The following is a 24364-nucleotide window of genomic DNA, read 5'->3' as shown; positions in this document are numbered from 1 at the left end:
TCATTATTATTTAATTATGTTAATTGTTAATATTCTATTTTATAAATTGAGTTTTATTTAAGGAAACAAACCTCTTATAATAAATGGATTCAAAACATTTGCTCAAACGCTGCAAGTGCCCTCTGTCAAATCAATTGATTGAACCAATGAAGGCTAAGCCCCTATCTTAGTTAGCCGTAAACAAGTCTACCGGTTTCACACATTCTAAGGTATTTTTACAAATTTGAGCCTTCTTACGTTGTAATAAAGCTTGTGCAAGCATATTGACGTCGAGGTTACAAGCCGCAGGCGTCCGAGCGGTGGCATCTAATCGCGCTGGATGATAAACGAGCCGCCTAATGATGATGATGTGGGAGCTCCGCGGGCGTCATGCGCGCCTGGTGCCGAGGTGGCACACATCACCTGTTCTTTGATCTCTGCGAGGTGTGCGTGTGTGAAAGTGTCATCAAGGCATCATCTGGACTAACCGCGATAGTCGACGTTCGAGCAACTATCTCTACTTGCGCCTTTATTGGAGTCAAAAAGAAAGATGTCAGAAATTTGCTAACTTCCATGTTCGCGGTAGGCTTCTGTAACAAATGTCAAGTACAGACAAACCCAAGAATGTAGTTAACATATCATAAAAGGCTCATTATTTTAGGAGCGCCTTGGGAGCGCATATTGGCTTAATTAACAGTGTGTCATTTTCATTTGAAATAAAGAACTGATCCGGTATATCTACAAAATTCCCGACAATGTCAGTTGAATCCCCACATCCCCAGGGTATTATTGATCACGACGTTAACAGAAAAATAGAGCATTGGAAAGTCCCTATTCAATTGGACCTTTGGCATTAATCGTAAATTTTTAGCAATTTCGTAAACGTATTAAAATAATGTCATGTTAAAAATCTCAGAGGTGGACCAGGCAGTGGCTCGTAACTCGTAACTAACACTGGCGTACATATGAAAACACTCGCCTCAAATTTGTTTTCCTTGTCGTGACTAAAGCAAATGATAAAGAGGTAAGTTAGTTATCTGTTGTACACTTATGTGTGCTTGGTGATTCTGTGTCAGAAAATCACCTGTTTCTGATTCATGCGAGTCACAGTCGGTGGTTATACAACCCTACAAGTTTGCGCTCTTGAATTTGTCTCGGAAGCAACAAGTTAATCTTGAGGTTTTTGAGATTAATTTATAACTAATTAAAGAAAGGCCTTGAATTCGTTTTGTTTTGAGGATAATTGTCGGCCAAGAATATCACAACAGGCTGGCTATGATTAGGCGGGTTTTTTAATGGTCTGATGGTATCCTGGAGCAGCAAGTTCGCGTCGGTGAATTTTTCCATGTCTTCCTTAAATTATCTTTTGCCTTTAATTTAATTAGTCATCATATAGTAATTATAATTCTAAGTTTCTACTTCTAAACTTCATATTTTTACCTTATTTTATTTATTTTCGCCCTTTTATATTTTTATTGACTTTCTTCTAGTCTATTGTACTCAGTGCTATATTTTTCTACCGTTCTCCATCAATTCTCATCTACTCAAAGGTTAACTGGAATAAATCCCGTAAAGGGATAAGTTCGACTTTTGTACTGCCTACCCTGTACCGTGCCACATTTGTGTTTTGTACAATAAAGAGTACTATATCTGTTCGAATTATAGTTACACTAGCGACCCGTCCCGGCTTCGTACACAAAACCTTTACAAATTGTACATATAAACCTTCCTCTTGAATCACTATCTAATAAATAAATAAACGCATCAAAATCTGTTGCCTAGTTTTAAAGATCTAAGCATACATAGGGACAGACATACATACAGAGCGGAAAGAGACTGTTTATACTATGTAGTGATAATTTTGAAGTCAGATTAGAAAATCAAATTGTCGACCAGAATCCTATATTTAATCCTAACTCATGTTATAAAATTATACACCGAGGGGATAAAGTACTGTTTTATGTCACGGGCGCGATATTGAATCCTGACGATAAGGGTCTCTAGATTTAACTCCCGAGCGTAGCGAGGGTGTTAGGAGTTAATTCCTGAGCGAAGCGAGGGAATTAAAACGGAGTCCTGAGTGCAGCGAGGGATTCAAGCTTCAAAAGACGAAAACAGCTTTTCGCTTTGAACACATAATTAAATCACATTTATAACTGTCTTGTGTCGGAGGCCAAGTCTTATTTTGGGTCGCTGAGCCAACGGAGTAAGTAACTATAATCGGGTCTATCGCGAATTTATTTTGTTGCCTTTATTTACCGAAATTATCAATTTTTAGGGTTCCGTACCAAAAAGGTACAAAAGGAACCCTTATACACTGCGACTCTGTCCGTCTGTCTGTCTGTCACATAGCTAAATATCTCGAAAACTAATTAAGCTATAGATTTGAAATTTGGAATAGTCATGAAAAACGCTAACCCAAATACATTGAAAGTATAATTTTTTTATATATATTTTTTATAATTATGGAAAATGCCTAATATAAAGAGGGGGCAAAATTTCAAAGTCTAGTTGCTAGGTCAAGTGGGACATCATTTGAAAGAACTCAAACTGAATATTACAAAACATTTTTTTATTATAATTATAAAAAAAACATTTTGTAATTTAATTTGCAATTTAAGCCCATTTGCGGGTGTTTTTTATACTTGAAATATCTATGAGATTACGCTAAAACCACCTTCTTTCAAATACATGATAAAGAATTATCCCAGAAAAATCAACATACATTGCCGATAGATGAGGCTATACACATTACGCTTATTACTTATGATTCTGGTCAAAAGTTCGTGATTATAGTTACATGAGAAAATTTAAAGTTCATACGGAACCCTCGGTGCGCGAGTTAAACGAACTCGCACTTCACCGGTTTATATATTTATTTATCGAGTTTGTGTCGAAAGGTCGGAAAATAAAGGTAACAAAATAAATTCGCGATAGACCTGAATGTGATTTAACATTAGTGATTACGCAAAGATAAAACATACAGGAAACAAATAGAGCGACGGGCGTAAATTATTGCAGACATTTGTAGCCCGCAACCATTTAGAAACCCTAAAAAATAAAGAAGAAAAGACAATAACACGTAATAATGGAATGGAGTAACCTTTAACGGTGGTGTAGGGATGTAAAGCGGCGGGTCTTTCTGCGAGCCGGTGTAGATCTCCTTCCCCTCGGGGTTCCTAGCGCAGCCCTCCGCGTCCTGCACGCTGTAGCGGCACACGATGCCGTCGGCCGGCTTCGCCTCGTAACCCGGCGGCTTCCCCACGTGGAAACCCTTCGCTTTCACCCAAAAACGAAACTTTGAACTGTCCGAACTGTTACACTCCTCCCCGCGAAGCGTACGAAGGATCCTGGCGTACTTTTTAAGTGTTATAGTCTTGGTTTTAGCCAAATCTCCATAAGTCTGGATGACCCAAGGTTGATAAGTCTCAAATAAATCCAGTTTAGGGTCTCCGGTGTGAACTTTCGGCCGTTTGTTGTTGTTTTGCTCGTTCTTTTTGTCGTTCCTTGAGCCGCCCGCGGTCGATTTGCGCTTCGACGGCTTTTTAGGAGTTTTCACAGGAATAGCTTCCTGTGTCAACTTTTTACGAAGTCCTCGATCAGCAATCATGGCAGCAGCCATTTTGTTTGACTCGCACTTAGTCCGTGAACATTTCAGTAGTTATTTTTAATTAGTCCTGGAAACAAGGATTCACTTTTATTGTTCGGGCCCGGTACTCTTTTGTTCCCGCTGAACTTTTGCCTAAACCACCCGGGATCGTGGATTGTTGTGAGCAAAGTTGAGAACTCTCCAAGTTCCGTCGCGTGCGTACAACTTTGCGGACGGTAACTTTTGAGAACAAAATTCGCGCCGACCTGAAGGAGAGTCCTGGGTGGATGTGAGAAAAGTTTTAGTGACAACGGCAGTTTCTATTTGCTCGCTTTTCATTCTACGTATCACCTAATTCCCTTTCTAACAAAATTTATCTAATAACGGCATTTTTTTCTGTCTCGAAAACTTCCTATAAACTTAGGTATTATACAGGTGTCAATAAATTCCGAAAAACTTTTCCACAATCCCCAACTTATTAAAAATCACGCAAACTCCTCAAACATACCAACAGGTGTCGGGGAAAACTTTTCCTTGATTTTTCGGGGAACGCAAAAGTACCGGGTTATGATGAACGTGTTGTTTGCCGCGCGGGCGGGCCGGATCAGTAGCCGGAGAACCGCTCGCGAGGAACACGCGCGGCGTACTGGCCCGCGCGGCACGGGCCGCACGTGCGGGACGGGACGGCCGGGCCGGGCCAGGACGCTAATTGTCCGCAAAACAATCGGCCCGATCGCCTGCCGGGCGCCGCGATAATGCTCGCACTTGCAAGATAACGCGACGCTATTGTGTTACGGGAACTAGAACTAGGCTGACTTGTATAAGGATCGCGCGCTGATGGGCGTTAGATGCAATCTGATTTCGCTGTGTGAAGTTATGTGCTTACGGTACGGTCATACATATCATATATAACTAGTGGCTCTGTCAGCTGTAGTCGCTGTAGACCTCGCGAGCATAGCTTAAAGCTGAATAAATGTATGGCTCCGCCGTTTAGAATAATTTAGAAGATTAAAATTACAAAAAAAAATTTTCAGGACTAGTTAAAAAACCGGCCAAGTGCGAGTCGGACTCGCGCACGAAGGGTGCCGTACCATTACGCAAAAAACAGCAAAAAAAATCACGTTTATTGTATGGGAGCCCCCCACTTAAATATTAATTTTATTTTGTTTTTAGTATTTGTTGTTATAGCGGCAACATAAACATATCATCTGTGAAAATTTCAACTATCTAGCTATCACGGTTCATGAGATACAGCCTGGTGACAGACGGACATACAGACAGCGGAGTCTTAGTAATAGGGTCCCGTTTTACCCTTTGGGTACGGAACCCTAATAAAAGCTCGTAAAAATGAAACGAATACACTTAGCCCGCGCTTGATCAATCAACAATACGAAATTTTTATTTTCCCCTCACTAGCTCGGAAAGCCGTCTATTATCCTTTAAAACAAGCGGGGAAAAACGCATTTTATCCACTAGTGGGGAAAGTAATTTGACCTTGGATGGAGCGTGTTTAAGTAGCTTGACAGATAACAAAACGTAAAACGCTCATGATAATGGTTCGTTCGATATTAATTATCATTAAATAAATGGTTTGAGAATCTAATAAAAAAATACCAAATTTAGCTTTATTTAATAATTTTAAGTCATAAACCTTCAAATTCCATAAGAAACGTTAGATTTTTTGTATTGATGTTAAATATAATTCTGAACGCACAAGTTGAGTCGATGCAATTTCAAAACGCATCGTTGACATTTCATACGTCAGAACAGAAATGTCAACATTGTCAACACAATTTTTACTGTTCTTCTCACCGACTCACGTAAAAATCAGAATTTCTAGTGTTTTCTGTTATAATATCGTAAAAAAATTAGTGATTCCAGTGATGAAGATGATCTAACGCCTGTGGATGTTGCACTTTCCTCGCTATAGTGAAGGGAAAAGTTTTGTGTTACACACGGGTGCAAATGTATTTTACTTCTCGTGTGTTGAAACACTCGCTACGCTCAGGATTCTATTTTAGAACCCTTTCGCTTGCTCATGTTTCAATTCCACACTCGCGGGTAAAATACAACTTTGCACCCTTGTATAACAAATAACTATTTTTTCAAATTTTTTAAAACAATACTAAATTTAAGTGTAAAAAAAAATATTAATTTTATTGCGTGGTTTTAGGAAACCACGATGCAAGTGAAACTTTTTTTTGGATTGTAGGCATTTAACTGAAAATTAAAGGTTTTAAAGAGTGGAATGAAAATAACAAAAACATAATAGTAAAGTCAGTATTTTTATGTCAATCATAATTGCGAACTAGAGTTATATAGGCAATTTTTAGAATGTGCAAATGTAATAGATCATAGAATTAAAAAAATAAAGTCTTTCAGGAACAAAAGGGGTTTTATTTCAGTATTTCCGGCTACCGGACCTCAAAAGTTAATACATCGATCGAAATTCCATTCCCATAGTCGTACTAAGGGTCGGTTGTACCAACTGTTTGTGATCGTTAAAGAGTTCGCTAAATTTCATTGTATGGAAAGTTTTATAGTAAACCGCCGCGGCGCGCCGGTTGACGTTGATCAGTCTGTCAAGTGCGGATGGTGCAACTGTCACTAAGTATTCTAAATTTTTTTACTGTAGACTGTCGACGATCTAAATGTTCAGCGTCCGATCTTGTAATGTTGATTATGATTATTTGATTAACTACTAATAATTGTGACCCTGTTCCAATTTCCCAAAAATAAAAGAGCCAATTTTAGCTCTTTTAAATTCCTAATATAGTGATCTTTGCCGCTGCTAACTCTTTATAAAAAAAATGTTTAGATTGTTTGTGGGATTCATTACATTAAATTATATGAACCGTTTTGAACCACTGTTGGAACCTAATCATAGGAAATTAATCCTATTTCACACGCGCACTGAAAAATCTGAAGGCAATCGGGGAGCGCACTGGTTCTCACGCACCTTCGACACCAAATAATATCGTCGACACAGATAACTGCCCAATATTGAACCTAATTACAACGAGATAAGCCCGAAGATCGAAACTAACATGTTAAGTAGTAAACTGAAAGATGCTGCGCGCGCATCATGCGCGTTCAGCGCGCGCGCACGTCGAGGAAGCGGCAGCACGCTTGCGCGAAATGTGCGCAGTGTACCAGGAGCGCAGAGATCGTAAAGAGATTGAAAAGAAACGTAAGCGTTCCTCAAGGCAAGGTTTTAGATTCGAAGATCTATCTCCTACTATCGCCACTGGTAAATAATTGTGATTATTTATATTGAACGATAAATATTAAAAAAGGGGGCTGCTACGTACTCGTTCTTGTGCATAGTAGGTTCTGCCATCTTGTGGGCTATATCGGTAGCATAAACTTTACATTTACGCCTCGCGCGAAAAATCTGACGGGTCCTATGCTCCCTATAATTCATGCACGCTCCCTATTTTGGAAACACGTATGTAAACATGATTTTTATTTCAGTAAATGAAGAAAATGCTTGTTATATAAAGCATAGTGGATTAACTTCTTATTTTTGTTAATTTTTCCAAATTAATCTCAAATTCCTTAGTGAGAGATGAGTTATTAACCTTGTACTAATTACGTTATAGTAAGCGGTTGGTCAATATAAGCGGAGTCATAATAAACTGATTCCACTGTATATTTATATATTTTGGGGATCTCGGAAACGGCTCTAACGATTTCGATGAAATTTTATGGGGGTTTTCGGGGGCGAAATATCGATTTAGCTAGGTCTTATCTCTGGGAATACGCATTTTTGAGTTTTCATATGTTTTCCGAGCAAAGCTCGGTCTCCCAGCGACACGGAATGTGAACGTGAACATTGTAAGCGCATGCCGCATGCCTGCCAAAAATATTATGGCAAAAATTATTTGACGATGTTTACGTTTGCGATCAACGAAAGGAACCAATGAACAAACTCCTCGATCAATAATCAAGGAGGACTGCATTATATTTATGATAACCTGGTAACGAAGCGGTCACCTTGCCGTTATTCGATTGCCTGTGGGAGCCGTAACCGTGCAGGATACGCGTTTTTCGTAAAACATTTTCTTTTAATTACCAAGACTTCATACGTTGCATGGTAGTTTGTTGTCAGCAAGAAAATGCGTGCTATCCTACTTTCACGCGGAAGTGGCCAGTGTCTTTACTGTGGCAGAAGGAGATGAAACTATTAATCTCTGGCTAGTGTTGTAAAAAGTGCCGAAATCCGTTATCTTATCTGTTTGGTTATTTACAAAATTACCTATACTTGTAACATACGCAGTTGTACAGCGTATACTGATCTCTAAATTGGAAACATGTATACGTGGTGTTAGTTCAAGTTATGCTGTTTCTACTATGATATGACATAGTGGTGGATCTTTTAGTGATTACCTCCACTATTCATTCTTATTTACTCCAATAGCGATTGCCAAGCATACTAGTTACTAGCTAAGCCAAGATCCATAACATGATCAGTCATTGAGAAAAATGACAACTAGCACAATCAGAATAGGACAAACTGCGAAATATCTAGGACAGTGATGAAATTTGGTATATATGTTAATTAAAGGTCCTTTTTTCACGTCCGCACCATTTCACATTTGGGGACCTCGAGGAACCGCAGCCATCTTGGAAAATGTGTGCCTACCTGGAAAAATTCACATTTTACCTACTCTTGAATTTACGTATTCTATAGAAACATGTATATTTAAAAATATCATGAATAAATGTCTATGTCCGTCATGGTGTAAGGCAACATTAAAGTTTATTAAATTCTACACAAAAAAGTCCTACATACCTTTATTGCGGAAAATTTTAATCTTGTAGAAAATCCTTGCTGAATCCAGATTCAGCGCCTATACTTTTCCAGGGGACATTCTCTTGATATGAAACTTGTATGAATAGGAATTCCACTTATGTCCATACATTTGTACATGATCTACCCCAATACATCAACATTTTACTCGCTTGCGACTTAACCAGAAAGTAGGGTAATGGGTTTCAGTACTGATGATTCTCTACACCCTGAAGTCCAGGATACTGGACGGATTTCTTCAAATGTCAAGTCAAGTCAAGTCAAAATATTTTTTATTCAAATAGGCCTAGCAACAAGTTTTACAAATGTTACCTTAATCTAAATATCAGAGCAGTTTATTGATGCAGTTATTATTATTCTTAAAAACATTGAATTATTATAGATATGTCAAACTTAATAATAAGAATTTCACAAAAATATCGTCAAACACCAAAATTGTATAAAAAAATACTAGTCTAGAAACTTACTAGAACAAAACATATTAAATCACATTTAGAAACGGGTCTATCGCGAATTTATTTTGTTACCTTTATTTACCGACGTTTCGACACAGGTTTCACTGGTCGTGGTCGCGGCTAACTGACGTCCCAGCAAAATGTCAAAACAGAGATTTGTGTGACTACCCCACGAAAAGTGCATTTAAAGTTAGAGGTAGACATCACATTTTCAAACCACCCACTACACATAAAAGTTAATTATTGTCAATAGTCCGACACACAACACTCACAACATCCGCGCACACATCCGAAGATAGATCCCTTGGCTTTAACTTCTGGATCACTGGTCCCCAAGTTGCCGATAAGTTAAAACCATCTTCCCTATTACAATTTCTGGGGTGCTTCTTGATTTCAATCGCTTCTCGCACAACTCGAGGATAATAATGGCGTTCAGTGGAGACAAATTTTGGTTTATGAAGCTCAATCCAGTGATTTGCGCCGCATGTAAGTAGATGTACAGCGATCGCGGACTTGTTTACTTGGCGATTTTTTACTGCCGCTATGTGTTCTTTCACTCTCTTTTGCTTTCGTGGGGTAGTCACACAAATCTCTGTTTTGACATTTTGCTGGGACGTCAGTTAGCCGCGACCACGACCAGTGAAACCTGTGTCGAAACGTCGGTAAATAAAGGTAACAAAATAAATTCGCGATAGACCCGTTTCTAAATGTGATTTAATATGTGTTTAAACCGCGAAAGTTTTAAATGTTATATTACTAGAATAAAAATCTAAATGTCAAAAAAATATGGATTACCTAATATAGGTATTCATTGAATTATCAATTTCATCATTATTAACATAATAATAAATAATTAATTATTTTCAATCACAATCCCACGGTGTTTCATCATTCATGTAGTCTTGTGTGCTATAATAGGCTCCTCTACATATAGATAGATTCCTCTTGACTATCTCTTGACGTTCACAACCTGTTTACACTTGTTTTATTACAGAAAGACAATACAGCCTACTTGAGACGATGCTGAATCTGTCAAATATTTGCAAGCAACGCCAGTCGCCAACCTTAAATAAAACTCATTATTGTTGAAAGAAGTGTTACAAATGGTCAATTAACAGTATGTTCACTTTAATTAGGAAATAATTAACTACAAACAAGATCATAAAATTAACTTCACATTAAATGAGAAAACGATTTCAGTTTTATTTACATGCCAGATTCTGTAATTCTTTCTGAAAAAAAAAGCCGCACTTATTATACGGAATAGTATACGCATAGGTGTTTAAGTTTTTCTTTCCAGATTCATGTTTTCATTGCAGGATTTCTCAACTTTCCCGTTTTATTTCGTGTTTCTGTTTTTACCATCGTAATCTAGAGAATCTCAAATTAATCTCTACTTTAATGACGATAAAGACGTTCGTTTCAATCCAAAACGCTCTAATTTGTTTGTTCTGGGTCTGGGCCCAAGTGCCTAGCAAAATCGACGATCTCCTTTCATCACTGTCCAAGAGATTTCACACTCGCAGTTTGTCCTATTCCGATTGTGCTAAACCGACCATTCTGAACAACCAGACTGTGATGCTGCAAGTATCGGATGCAATTAATGTATTTAAGTAATTTTACAGAGAAGAAAGTACAGCAAAATGTATACGCAAAGGTTCCATCTTTGATTTACTTTCTGAAAAACATCTGATGATTTTAGCCTGTGTAGGAAGCACCCTTGGTGCACCGTATCCAAGTATCATTCAAACATGGCCGTTCTTCCATACAAGTGACGTCATCTGTTCCAACTGACCCTGTGCACATCACATTTTTTCATCCGCACATACCAAAGCAGCAGACTCACGCAGTGGTGGCTTTACACGCTTGAGTGCGCAGCCACATTGCTTCGTCGTAAACCGACGTTGCCATTACATATTGTACCAGGAGAAAATGAGTTTGTAGGAGTTAGAAAGCTGTTATAGTAATTTTAGTTGTAATTTTCCGTGCGGTGTCACAGTACAGACTGTTTCAAGATAATTTCAGCAAAGAGTTTATGAATGTTTTAACACTGCCTGTCAAAGACCGACGCGCGAGGATAAACCTTAGGTTTACGATAGCCCGTTCTAAATATACACATATAATCACATACTTATATAAACCTTAGGTTTACGATAGCCCGTTCTAAATATACACATATAATCACATACTTATATCTAAGTTCCAAAGTCGTGGTGTGAAATGGCAGGCAGCAGTGTTATTGGTTCACAATACGTTAAGAGCATAAATTGCAGTGCAGTGCGTCGGAAGTGCAGAGGGTGCGAGACGTGACACATTCGGTACGACATAGCTAAACGTACTTCAGTAGTTCCTTTAGGTACCTGTATGGTATTCGAGGGATTTCTGTCCCACAGCAGGTTTCTACCTGAGCACATCAGTGTGCAAGTCTGCAGTGTAAACTAAGTTGTTAGCCCCAGTTTGAGCGCTAGCATAATGTTGACAGTAATGTCAATATTTTTCCTTTTGTTTGCACCTAAACTCATGGGATGGGGACACAGAGGAGTAGGTACGCCACTTTTTAGCGCTAGAGCAAAAACGTATCACGTTCTTAGCTAAATAATGCCTAAAGCCGCTTCATCCATATTCATACTTAATATTATAAATTCGCAAGTGTGTCTATCTGTCTGTTACCTCTTCACGCTCAAACCGCTGAAACGATTTAGTTGAAATTTGTTATAGAGCTAATTTGAGTCCCGGGGAAGGACATAGGGTAGTTTTTATCCCAGAGATCATCCTTTAAGGGGGTTTGTATGGGAAATCGATAAAAAAGCATATTGGTTAAAAAAACAAGTTACCCAAATTACTAACTCCACGCAGACGAAGTCGCGGGCAAAAGCTAGTAGATAAATAATGACGTCAATGACACATTCAAAATGAGAAATGAAAAATAATTTGCACCGATTCGCCATATAAGTTGACCGAGAAATCAGTGTCTCCTTATCACGTGTAAAATGTACGCCCGCGGCGCCCGTATCCTGCATTTGAAAGTATCGTACATATAGGCCGATAATGACAAGCCTAAGTAGGCAGTGCCGTGTAGCTATGTTCGCCGCAGTAGGCGCTATGCCGCTGTGATATAATCATGCGACGCGCTAATGCGTTCACTCGTCGCCCGCCGGCGCCCGCTACCGATGCGCTGTGCTAACTGGATTATCGATATCGATATTAGCGCTTTATATAATCAGCCGGACGTCTGACGTTCCTCGCAGACACTTCGATGCATTTGATTGACGGTTGACAAACCAAGGCCAAAATAGGAAATGCGGCATAGACATCTTAATTAGTAGCAGCCGAATAGGGGTCCCTTTGTTTGACATATATATAGGTAATATTGTCTTCGGTTACCGCGATAGTTACTCATGAAATAAAACTATGAAAACGTTGCATAACGTTGGTTGGAGCCGGCATGTTTTTTTTTTTATCGCGTATACATATATATATCTTTACTTGAAAAATAATTATAGTGTAAAACTAGCCTTATGAACCGATTTTGCATGTACAACCAGCCTTAAAGTTTGTAGTCTATGATTGTTCATTATTTTAGTATGTGGGTATTTTTGCATTTTGTAGTTTTTCCTCAGTCACCCGTTGACCACGAACGCTGTAAAGAGTTCGAAACGTCGGGATGTATTATAAATTCAATATACGCGATATAATCCGTTTTCATAGTTTTATTTCATATATATAGGTAGTTATTGAAAGTCATAATGTAATGATTGTCATATTATCATTAGTCATAATTCTGAAACCGTTAACTTTTCAGGATTTTCCTCAGGTTAGGTTAGGTTTGTTATTTCGCAATCCTGAAAAATTACGCGTTTCTGGGAAAAACCAAATTATGACTAACGAAAATGTGGACAAATAATACATTATGACTTAAAACTATATGGGAAACAATAGAGACCCAGTAGAATGCGTTTACTCGTCGCCCGCTATCGATAAGATACTATACTAACTGAATTACTGTCGATATCGATATTCACAGCGCTTCTATGCTGTCAGCTGGACGTTTGACGTCCCACACATGGAAACTGCGATGCGGGAGTACACAGGAAAGAGCAGACGTCCTAGCGGATTAATTATTTTACTGTGATTATGCGGTAACACCACCACCACCAATTGTCTTGAAGGTAGTTGTCTAATAGTCTTAAGTGTAGGTTAATATACTAAGCGTTTACTTCTGGTACTCACGTTATGGCAAGCAAGTCTTGCTGGTGCTCTAGGTGAGGGATAGGTACATTAAAATCAGGGTAATAGCTAAACACATAATTATGTTACAAGATCATGTCAATGCTTATTTGCCCTTTTTAAAGCCCACCGTGCTCAATTTTATCCTCTAAACTATAAAATGTTATACAAACACTACAATACCAGAATTTTTCCACCTTCAGTTATTATTATTATATTAATCAGTTATTAAGATTCAAAATATGTCCCTCTCTAATTTAGTAATAAAGTTAAGGATGACAACCTAATCAATCAAAAACTTTGTCACCTAAAACTATCGACATAATTTACAATCGTGTCCCATCCCTCCCGACACCTACTTAACTGGCCGCGGTGATCGCCCCCCTCGGCTTACCCTCCCAGCGAAGCCACCGGATATTTCATCTCGCCATTCGCTAGTTTCTCTTGAGGAATGACAGTGCCTAGAACTCTTTGTTTCTCGTGTCCTAATGCTGTTTTATTTCGTCTTTTTGTTTTGCAAGTCTTGTTTTTACAGAAAAATGCTAGGATTTTTCAGAACTTTTAACCTCGGTCAATGGTTACAACGGACGGACGGTTAAAGAATGACTCACGTTCGAACGGTTTGAGTCCAGGCCGAGGCGTCCGATGTACACTTCCCCAAATATATCCCAACAGTCTTTTGCCTAATAAGTCAACTCCGAATGGAGTTATCGCTACAGCCTGCATATAACAAGCCTAACGTTTCCAGCCACTCACAGGGTGTAATTAAAATTTAAACGACGGCCTAGCGGCGACTTAGCGCGCGCTAATTACCCCCGTTTGACGGCGGTTTTTTTAATTAAACCATAGAGCTGACGGATTTCGATTAAGACCTTTGTCCGCTGACGCCATGCCGTTATGGCAATGACATCTAACACAGGTAATGTAGGTACTTAATATGTTGTCAAAATTTTAATCGACTTATTGTCCAGTGCCAAAAGGAAGCCAAGAAATGCAGACGCCAAATCGAACACTGATAAACGAAAACGGCAACAATATCGGCAACATTTGCGCTTTGTAGAGCATCAGTAGCAGTAGTTAGCGTGTCAAACTGGCATATTTGCTAACGTCTGCGTAATAAACTTACTTTGTAATTTCTATACATCTCGCTCGCACTAATAGGTATGCGGGTACGAGCGAGACGCATAGAAAGTAAGTACGCTCACGCTAGCGAATATGTCAGTGTCAAATTGGTGACAAGGTGGTAGGTTGTACCTTGTTTTGCAGAAAATTGTTTTATAGAATGTAATGTTTCGCAGAATTTTCATTTCATAGAAAACATATTTATTCACAAAGGGTCGTAGTTCCTAACCTAACCTAACCTACTTTTCTGTTAGACCTAATGAGTTCTACACAACCTTTTATCTGTACCTAAAAAGATAACGGTTTTTGAAAAAAAAGTTTCTATGAAATTAAAATTCTGCTAAACATTACATTTTATGAAACAATGTTCTGTGAAAGAAGCGGACACTTAGTCGTACTGCCGGCGCAGACAAATAATAGACCAAATCACATCGTCTGGCTCGTGACCACCTCGAAATGATGGGAGAAGATATGACAGTCAAAATCAAAAGAGCATTAGGTTCTTGGACCGACCAACTGGACGCCGCCGGCCTAAGCTGTAAGTTACCCTAAGTAGTAAGTATGGGCGGATAGAGTGGTTGTAGATCTCCGTGAGCTAGGCGTCGGCGAAAGCTGATGTGAATCCGCGCAGGAACGAGCAAAATGGCGTGCTCTTGTGTTGGAGGTCAAGAATCATTTTGGGTCATCGCACCAGCCAAGTACGTACCTATAATATTCTTTATTGCATCAATAATTAATATTACGATCGGGCGGTGAAAAAAGCGTTTGAGGGAAAACCGACAGCACGCCGCCCGGTCGGGCGACCTAGGTACCGATGGGCGTATGTGGTGGACGCTGATCTGCGCGAGCTCCAGGTCCAAGACTGGCGAGAAACTGCACAGGACCGGGATCAGTGGCGAACTGTCGTGTTGGAGGCCAAGACACACTTTGGGTCGCTGCGCCAGAGGAGTAAGTAAGTATCAATAATTAATACATTAAGCAAGTAAGTGAGGAGCAGATAATATAGAAACTCCATTAATGATCAAGCAAATTCGTCAGTTCTGTACTCTCGCCATAAGTTTTACGCGGCCTTAGACGCTAGCGACTGCGTCAATATAAACACAGTGCATCTCGATTGCACCAATGTCAATACGAGGGTACGAGGGAGATGCATTGTAAGTTGTAAGTTAGCATAACCAGTCGCTAGCAAAGTTTTAGTGTCAAACTCGTGGATAAAGATTTTTTTGCAAGTTAAGTATGGTTTCAAATTCTTAATTACTTATCTACTTCTGCTATTGACTGTCCATAGCAATGTGTTAACTTAAATTAAGTAAACAAGTTTGGGAAAAATAATACAGGCCCACACCCGCAATCAGAAAAAAGCCAATTGAGCACCGCTCGCGGCCATTTGCGCTCCAAAACTCGTTGTCAAACACAAAAGGCGATCAAAGAATCCCCGTTTCAAAATTAAAAAGAGAACGGGAAATCTGAATTCGGGAAAGTCGAACAGGAAACTCTCTTTTACATCGGTCTGTTGGGCATGGCATGGCTGTTTATGAAAAGCCAAGGTAAGTTGGAAAATTTTCGGTTAACAACCAAGCCTATTAAAGAAATAAACTTATTAATTGATTCGCGGATCGTCAGCCGCCGCATCGCAGTTAAGACCCAAGTTCTTTGAGTCTACTCAATTTTTCAGACTAGTCTATCAAATAAGCAAGTGGTTCATTACGTTACTTACATGATTTGAAGCCACAGATATATACCTAATAGGTACAAATATATTTACGCAGTAAAACTAAAAAAAAGTGTGTAAAAACCCAGCAAAAACTTACCCAACTATAACTTTACACAAGTAGAATAACAACAGTAGGTAGGACGCAAACAGGTTATTGATAATGAAACTCAAAATCTATTACACAGAGCAAGCAAATAACTAAAAGCAATACCCGCCGTCACATTATGCAACTGTGCATGCACTGCACATGCACATGTCATCCCACAAAGGACCACAAATAAGAGGCTTCGGTGTAACGGCTGAAGAGCAAAATGAAATGGCCCGCTACTATGCGGAAATTGCAAAAAGGATCGGTCGCTTTTCGACTGATATTATTGTGCATTTTTGGTCACGTCACGTATACAAGTACAATCAAATTGACAACATATTACATACTCATGATAATTCACGATAGTTATTGAGTAGGTGAACGTTTAGATACTTTATAATACAGTTGCTCAAAAAGTGCTACTTTTCGTGGCTGTTTAGCGTGCGGAAAGTTGGTTTTCGCGAACTAGTGCTTTTTACTTTTCCAATTTTTTTTTTATATTTTTACTTGTTCCAATTCATGACTACTTATTGATGAGTGTTAATATTAGTTTCCTTTAAACGTCGTAATCAACATAAAAACCTACCTACTGTTAATGTAAGAATACGAAAAATATGCATATTTCATATTTTATTACTTACCTCTTCATCATTATAAGTATTATAACACGTTTATTTTTTAATGTTGAAAACCGTTCTTAATAAGTTGACTGAATGGAACGGAACGCCTGTCAAAGAAGAGGCGTATTTTCTTACTGCAAGAGTGTTTTAAGTTTCCAAAGGCAACATTCGATATTGTTTTTATAAATATACGATACACAAATAATTGTAAATAACGATATTTAGGTAATAATAGTACAATGTTTTAATATTTACAATTGTTTCTGTCTTATAGAACATGCATTTGAAAAATAGTTATTTGTTATACAAGGGTGCAAAGTAGTATTTTACCCGCGAGTGTAGAATTGAAACACAAGCAAGCGAAAGGATTCTATAGTTGAACCACGAGCGAAGCGAGTGGTTCTAAAATAGAATCCTGAGCGTAGCGAGTGTTTCAACACACGAGAAGTAAAATACATTTGCACCCGTGTGTAACACAAAACTTTTCACCTCACTATAGCGAGGAAAGTGCAACATCCACAGGCGTTAGATCATCTTCATCACTGGAATCACTCATTTGTTTGCGATATTATAACAAACTCTGGAAGTTGTGTATATTTACGCGAGTCGATGAGAAAAGTTTTTAAGTAAAAAAATTGTTGACAATGTTGACATTTCTGACGTATGAAATGTCAACGATGCGTTTTGAAATTGCATCGACTCAACTTGTGCGTTCAGAATTATATTTAACATCATTACAAAAAAAACAAACGTTTCTTATGGAATTTTAAGGTTTATGACTTAAAATCATTAAATAAAGCAAAATTTGGCATTTTTTATTAGATTCTCAAACCATTTATTTAATGATAATTAATATCGAACGAACCATTATCATGAGCGTTTTACGTTTTGTTGTCTGTCAAGCTACTTAAACACGCTCCATCCAAGGTCGAATTACTATCCCCACTAGTGGATAAAACGCGTTTTTCCCCGCTTGTTTTGAAGGATAAAAGACAACTTTCCGAGCTAGTGAGGGGAAAAAAACTTTCATTGAAGTGGGTTCAATAATAATAACAAAATCTATTCTAGTCGAATAAGAGCTAGAAAAACACCTCTTCATAATGTCAATGTCAATGATGTCAGTGTCACAGAATTAATAATATAAAAGTTTCAAATTCCATTCCTTATTTGTTGCTTTTCTTATTTTTTCGCAACTGTATTAAAAAACGTCGTTCGAAACACGTGCGTATATGTCATGACATGACATCAGTAATGACATACTTTCCGCACTAGCATCGAAATGTACTATTTCATTTCGAACAGGAGGAAAGTTCAATTTATGTGTGTAGGTAGTATTTATTGAGGGTACTTTCCATTAACAGTTTAGGTAAGACTTTTTTTTTAATTAGTCTATTTTGGTGTCCCACTGCTGGGCAAAGGCCTACCCTCGTTTTTTCCACTCGACCCTGTCATCGGCGTTTTCCCACCATTTGGGGTAGAATGCGTCCAAGTCATCCCGCCATCTCCTTTTTGGTCTGCCTGAACCCCGACCTGCGCCGGCCGTCTATGGTGTTCCGTGGGTCCCACTCAGTAACCATTTTGGCCCACCTTTCCGGGTGCATGCGACAGACATGTCCAGCCCAGTCCCACTTAAGCTTAGCGGTCTTGACGCCTACATCTACAACTCCAGTTCTGAAGCGTAGTTCCGTGTTTCTGATTCGATCAGTTCTACGAACACCTAATATACTACGCTCCATCGCTCGCTGGCAAACCTTGAGTTTCGATTTTAGAGCCTCAGTTAATGACCAAATTTGTGCACCGTAGGTTAGGATGGGCAGGATGCACATGTCAAGGAGGTAAGACTAATCCCATCAAAAACATTACATGTAAAGAGATGCAAGTCTCGCAACGCAATACTTCTACACATACAAAAAAGTTTTGAGATGTAACGTGAAACCAAGTCGGTTATTTTAGTCAGTGCCAGGAAGTATTTAAACAGTATCAATATTAGATATCTTTAATTTTTAATACTTAATTGTTTAGTTACAAGAACGTTACAAACACACATTCCCTATGCAAGACAAGTGACGGCCGAATGCCGATATCGGTCTCCATGACCACGAAAGCAACTTCAAAAGAAAACTAGAAAACTTCACCCGAACACCAGGCAAGCAGCGCCCGCCAAGGACGTTCCCGTTCCTACCAGAGCATAATAGACAATAGCGACAAGTTTGCGAAGCCATCTCTCGGTGAGCACGGCGGGAACCAGGCGCGCAGACGTCGGCGGAGTAAATTAGGCGGCGGACATCGCGCGCCGCACTCAGCGATATTGTTATCAGCCCGCCCCGGTCGCGAGTAGGGCTGACAATGACGGGAATAACAGAAAATATGTACAATACTTCATAGGCATAGGCTTCTAGGTATGATCTTTATGTACTCAGTTTATAAATTTATTATTATTGTTTTTTTATATTATTATTATTATTTAAAATCGAACCTAGATATAGAAATGTAATGACTTAGGCTAGTCCTGTAAAATTGCATTTTGTTTTAAATAAATTGAATTGAATTGAATAGGAACATTAAAATAAATGGTTCTACTCGTCGACGTGGTTAAATTAGGTAGGACTCCGGAGTCCGGATTCCAAACTATAATCGCATACTTTTTATCTATGGGCTCCCGACTGAACTATATATCCCCCTCCTTGCTTCTTTCTCCGCAGTGCTGAGGGTCGTGACCTCCTACGTTTATATAATGATTTCATTACATCATTGCAAAACGCTTTATAGAACTAAAATAAATTTGACCAATCATGTCTCGCCGCGGTTAAGACGATACAACACAACCAAAGGATTGAACAAAAGACATCAACGCGCTTCGTTTTAATGAATAAGAAGTTTTTTTTTTTTTTGTATAATCCTTTTATTTACTGAAATAATACTCATATTGTGATCATAATATAAATTCGTGATTAGTTAATTCATATTGCAATTTTATGTTATGAGAATAAATATCTAAAGCTAATATCTGTAAAGAACCTAAGCAGGGATTTGAAATGAATAAAGAAAATAAAAAGAAATTGTGTGGTTTTATGAAACCACGATGCAAGTGAAACTTCTTTTCGTATTGTAGGCATTTAACTGATAATTTTCGGAAAATTATTCGATTTAGGCTATTAAAATCGCCTTATCTTATTAATCTTAAATTAATAAATATCCTCTTTAATTAGCTTACAAAAACTCGCCCAACGCCAATCTAATTCAGCTACTCAACACGGAATGGCGCTGTAATTTAATTATTAAGGGGATCCCATGCCCCAATGACCTTCGATCTGAATCCCTTAGTTTTCTTATGTTTTTTGTAGCTTATCATATTAACAGCAACAGTTTTAAGCAGTATAGTATCCCATATTTAATACTTCGAAGTTCATTGTTTTCGAGATATTTGGCATAAAAGTTGAATAATTTTAGGTCATAAAACTGGTTTTCTGGCCATAACTTTTGTGTTAATCAGTTTAAAATTAAAACCTTACACAAATTTTTAGAGACGTCAAAGACGAACCCAAATATGTAGATTTCGTATATGTAAGATCTTTCAAAATCCGGTAGACAAAATGGAGACAAAAGATTGAAGAACCGACAACCGTTTGTCTTATTATTCTTATTAGTTGTTAGTTGAATGTATATAATTAGTTGTTAAGTAGTATTTAATTTTGTACGCAATATGGGTAAATGCCTGAAATAAAAGCTTTTTATTTTTATTTTATTTATTATTTATTTATATGTAGAGCAAAAGTAGGAGATACGATTCAAAACTTGTCAAAAATCGATGATAACCTCGGGTAGCCCCTTAATATCGCTTACTTATCATACGCAAGTCAAAGACTAAAGAAACCGGTATAAGAAAGCTCTCCGATTACGCATAGGTTGTTAAGGATCTCACGGTCACGTTACACTGGGGTTTTCGAGATGTCAACACGCTTGCGAGTAGCCAACCTTTGGGAATATTGTTTGACGGATTGTGACGTCCGTGACGTTGGAAAACAAAAAGTCGTATTTGGCTGTAAACTTTCTATTATGATATGATTATTTGCCATTCACCGTAGAATTTGTTAGTAAGGGTTAGTAGTAGTAAATTAAAATTTTGTATGAAATTACAAGCAAATATCAGCCTTCGTGAATTAAGTATTGTAACCTTAGTCCGATAATGGTGCTTATTTTAAAGGCTATGAGCTACTAGAAATAAAGTAGAATTTTACTAATGCTGTAATTATGTAATGCAACATGCTAATAGACAGACCAAATTTTTGGGGCGATAGAATAAAAGTTTCACTATAATAATAATAATGTATGACGTGTGGCAGCCCTGAGCACATTCTGTCGGCGGGCGCGTCGGCTGCCAGCCGGGAACAAAGCAGCCGCGTCGAGCGCCACTCACCGCGCTCCGCGCCGCTCATGCCGCCTTGGTACTTCATAGCTTTATATTATTTCACTATTTTTATAAATATATAGCACTGAACGTATATAGAAAAATAGTACATGCAGTGTAAGCCAATCACGAGTCAGCTGTGTACTCATTGTAATCAACGCCCAATCATTCGAAGAATATTTATGATTACGAGATAGAGGTGTTGGCGATTCGTTTCACGTTATAGTAGTTTTTGTGACTGCTACATAATGAAAGGCATTAAAATACGAGTGTGGGTTTAAGAAACGAACGAAGTTTTAATGCCTAATTTTGTACAGTTAGTTACATACACTACTTTATCTACACACATATTATAAACTTTCTGTGATATATTCACTTACCTAATATTTCAGCCGACATAGGGCATCGTTGCTCTCTGGCGGAACTAGCAGATTTGAGAGGTCTATGGAATATCTTCTTTCCAAATTTCGAACATCTCTGAAAAAAGGTAATTTGATTTTACCCCTATTCTATTCTAATATCAGTCGAGATGACGTTTTATTCGAAAGGAAATGTCAATTGCATACAATTTTGATAAATCTCGCATGTTAGTTGGTATCCCATTAAAAGTCAACGCGATTATTGCCAAGAATCGAAAAGAATATATAGTTTGTCAAAGGACTGTCTCATTTCAAACATAGTCAGAAAGAATCATACTATCTTTGTCTTACACTAGTACTATCACCCAAAAGAAAAGGATGAGTATAGTTTTTTTGTTCTTATTTACTGCCAATTTGGTTTGACCAACTATACCTACAAATTAATACCTCACAGGTACGAGTCATTCGTTAAAATTTTCGTGGGCTCTAAATAAGGCGTTCGATTGAAAAAATAATCGTACTCTAATAACCTGAACAAAACGTTCTAATTTGTATAAAATAAAAACTATAAATCGAAAACTGAATATTTTCAGTATTTCAATAATTAAATCCCAAAATTAAATAACGTCAAGGATCAAGTATCCTCGGTCCCCTGGCACGATGAATCACCCCAGGCGCGGCCCGCTCCCGCGACGCGTACACATACTCCTAGCCAGCTATACCTATACCGCTATCCTTCACATCGCAGGTACACGCTTAAATAAAAGAGATGCACGCGCGTAACAGGACATTTTAACTAGGTACGCGTATTCCGAAATATCAATCCGTCTGTCCGGCTTTTTTGCCCGCAACAACTGAGGGTTCTATCTACCGCGAAGTTCTATCTCTAGGCCCTCTGGATTCTTCTCTACCAGTCGTATTTCTCAACCGATTCTCGTGTAATTCTGTGAACAGGTTTAGTATGTCCGGAATCCGGATGTTCTACTCTGCAGTTCGCAATTCTCAACCGATTCTCGTGAAATTTTGTTTTTGAAGCGAATTTAAAAAAAACTGAATGCAGTTTAGTGTCATTTTAAAAATAAAAGAATGTTTCATTTAAGTAAAATGAGCTAACTTAAGGTTTTAAGGCACTTTCCCTCCAGGGCCCATAATTTTTTTCCACACTGTATATAAGTACCTAATAAATCTAAAGTGAAAACAATACCAGCAAGTTTATAATTATCGTCTAAGCTGCGACTGAGCAAGCGTGCTCTTATGCGTCATGCGAGCCTGGTGCATTGTTCCACCGTGTGACACATGACGCGCTATCGCGATACGGGAAAGTATCGGTGTGCGTGTGAAATATCCAATATCGTAAAGCCTGGACATTGGTGATATATTAATTCAAGCAAGCAAGCAAGGCTGCTCGGCTTCGTTGGCTCGGCCACGTGGAGAGGATCGTGCGGCCAAGAGAGCTTATCTGGGGCGACCAGGATAGGAACGAATGGCGAAATCTAGAATCGGAGGCCAAGATCCACTTCGGGTCGCTGAGCCAGCGAAGTAAGTAAGTAGTACTATATTAATTCAGAAGGACCTAGCTTGGCTTACCGGTATGGTTTCGGGTCTGCGGCTGGCAGAGTCCTCTGCTGGTGGCTGCTTTCTGGTATCCTTTCTTTATTTAGCACATTAAATAGGTTTTACTGAGTATTATTTTGTATTCGTGCTGGTTTATTCACGTTTTTAATGACACTGAAGGTGTCAGTTATTTGTTTTTCTAGACCTCTAGTGTCGGCCAGTTAGGTGGAATACTAAACATATGTTGTGTGTTGTGTGTGACATGGTTGTACATAGTACAAGTGTTATAACCGTTTGAACGGGCACAGTACAATCCTAATCACCATTATATATATCACTGTTAGAAAAAGACCTACCTCGGTATTTGAAGCAACCCAACTCGGGAAACAAGACATTATTTAATACTACAATTTCAGTACCATTTCGTATCTTGTCACAGTTGCAAGATAATCAATATGAAAGTCGCTAATAGGAATAGGGAATATTACGCGATACTCTGCGTAGGTGGCGCCACTACCAAAACCAAATAAACACACGAATATTGAAGAACATGACAAGAAATAGAGCGCTAATATAGCAACAAAAACATCTAATCACCAGTTTCATAATGAACGAGTCACAAAGGGCGCGCGTGTATGGCCCGCTACCCTTGCGGGTTCACAGTAGGTCACTGTATACGATCCCATGACACCGCATGATTAATGGCCAGGCTGAGGTAAATTATGTCATCAACCGCTGTTGTGTTGTGCACGCGTTTTTGCATAGTAACTAGGTACCGTTGGATTGTTAGGATCATTATGGAGGTTATAATTTAGGTATAAGCATAATGAAAGTGTTAAAGAACTGGTGGTTATTAGCACTGCAATATATACGGCAACCTTTTCTAACAAATCACATGTAATTTTTGCTACAATCACAAATCGCATGCGATTTGTTGCAAGATCTGTGGAGTCCTTTAGCTCGGGTGCCAAAATTGTGTTCATTTCAGTACACAGCTTCACATTTATTTTTGTCTTGCCTGACGAACTAAAGAAGATTAGTACACCATAAAAAAAGTCTAGGTTTTTCTAGCCAGTAACACAGCATTTTTTTATTACTAACAGCAACACCGAATGCCAGTCAACGTCAACCGGGTCATTCGAATCTCTCCGAAATAGTAGTAGTTTTTTTATAGTAAAACTTTTCCTGAATCAGCACTACGAGTACCAGGGACGCATGACCGCACGATAGATCGCGTCGGCCGTCACCATCTGTTACGTGTGGCCAGTGCAGACGCGAGATGTCTGTTATTTACGACCGTGTGGAGTGTATTCCTATTAGTAGAGTGCAAGTATTGTCCAGTTTAAAGTGGTCTCAAGATCCGTTACAGCGATGCGTAATCAGAGAGAGCTTTTATGCTGGTTCCCGACGGATTAACTGGCCCTCGCCGTAGTACG

The 24364-nt window shown here is 38.6% G+C and overlaps 1 protein-coding gene across 4 annotated transcripts in view; it reads right to left on the bottom strand.

Moving 5' to 3' along the window:
• Positions 1 to 4216, bottom strand: part of LOC134751053 (nucleolar protein 4) — a 158799-nt gene extending 154583 nt beyond the window's left edge. The window contains exons 1-2 of one of the 4 annotated variants that reach the window (XM_063686391.1): positions 4077 to 4216; positions 3083 to 3656 (exon numbers count right to left, since the gene is read on the bottom strand). In XM_063686391.1, coding sequence (XP_063542461.1) covers positions 3083 to 3601 — 519 coding nt within the window. In that variant the 5' untranslated portion in view covers positions 3602 to 3656; positions 4077 to 4216. Of the gene's footprint in view, positions 1 to 3082; positions 3789 to 4076 lie in introns of those variants that run through there. The other 3 variants (XM_063686389.1, XM_063686392.1, XM_063686390.1) reach the window with 3 other exon arrangements.
• Between the last annotated feature and the right edge of the window lie 20148 nt (positions 4217 to 24364).

Source organism: Cydia strobilella, chromosome 21 (genome assembly GCF_947568885.1).
Source record: "Cydia strobilella chromosome 21, ilCydStro3.1, whole genome shotgun sequence".
Lineage (NCBI taxonomy): Eukaryota > Metazoa > Arthropoda > Insecta > Lepidoptera > Tortricidae > Cydia > Cydia strobilella.
Note: the sequence above shows the minus strand (reverse complement) of the source record. Positions and strands in the feature narration are given on the sequence as shown.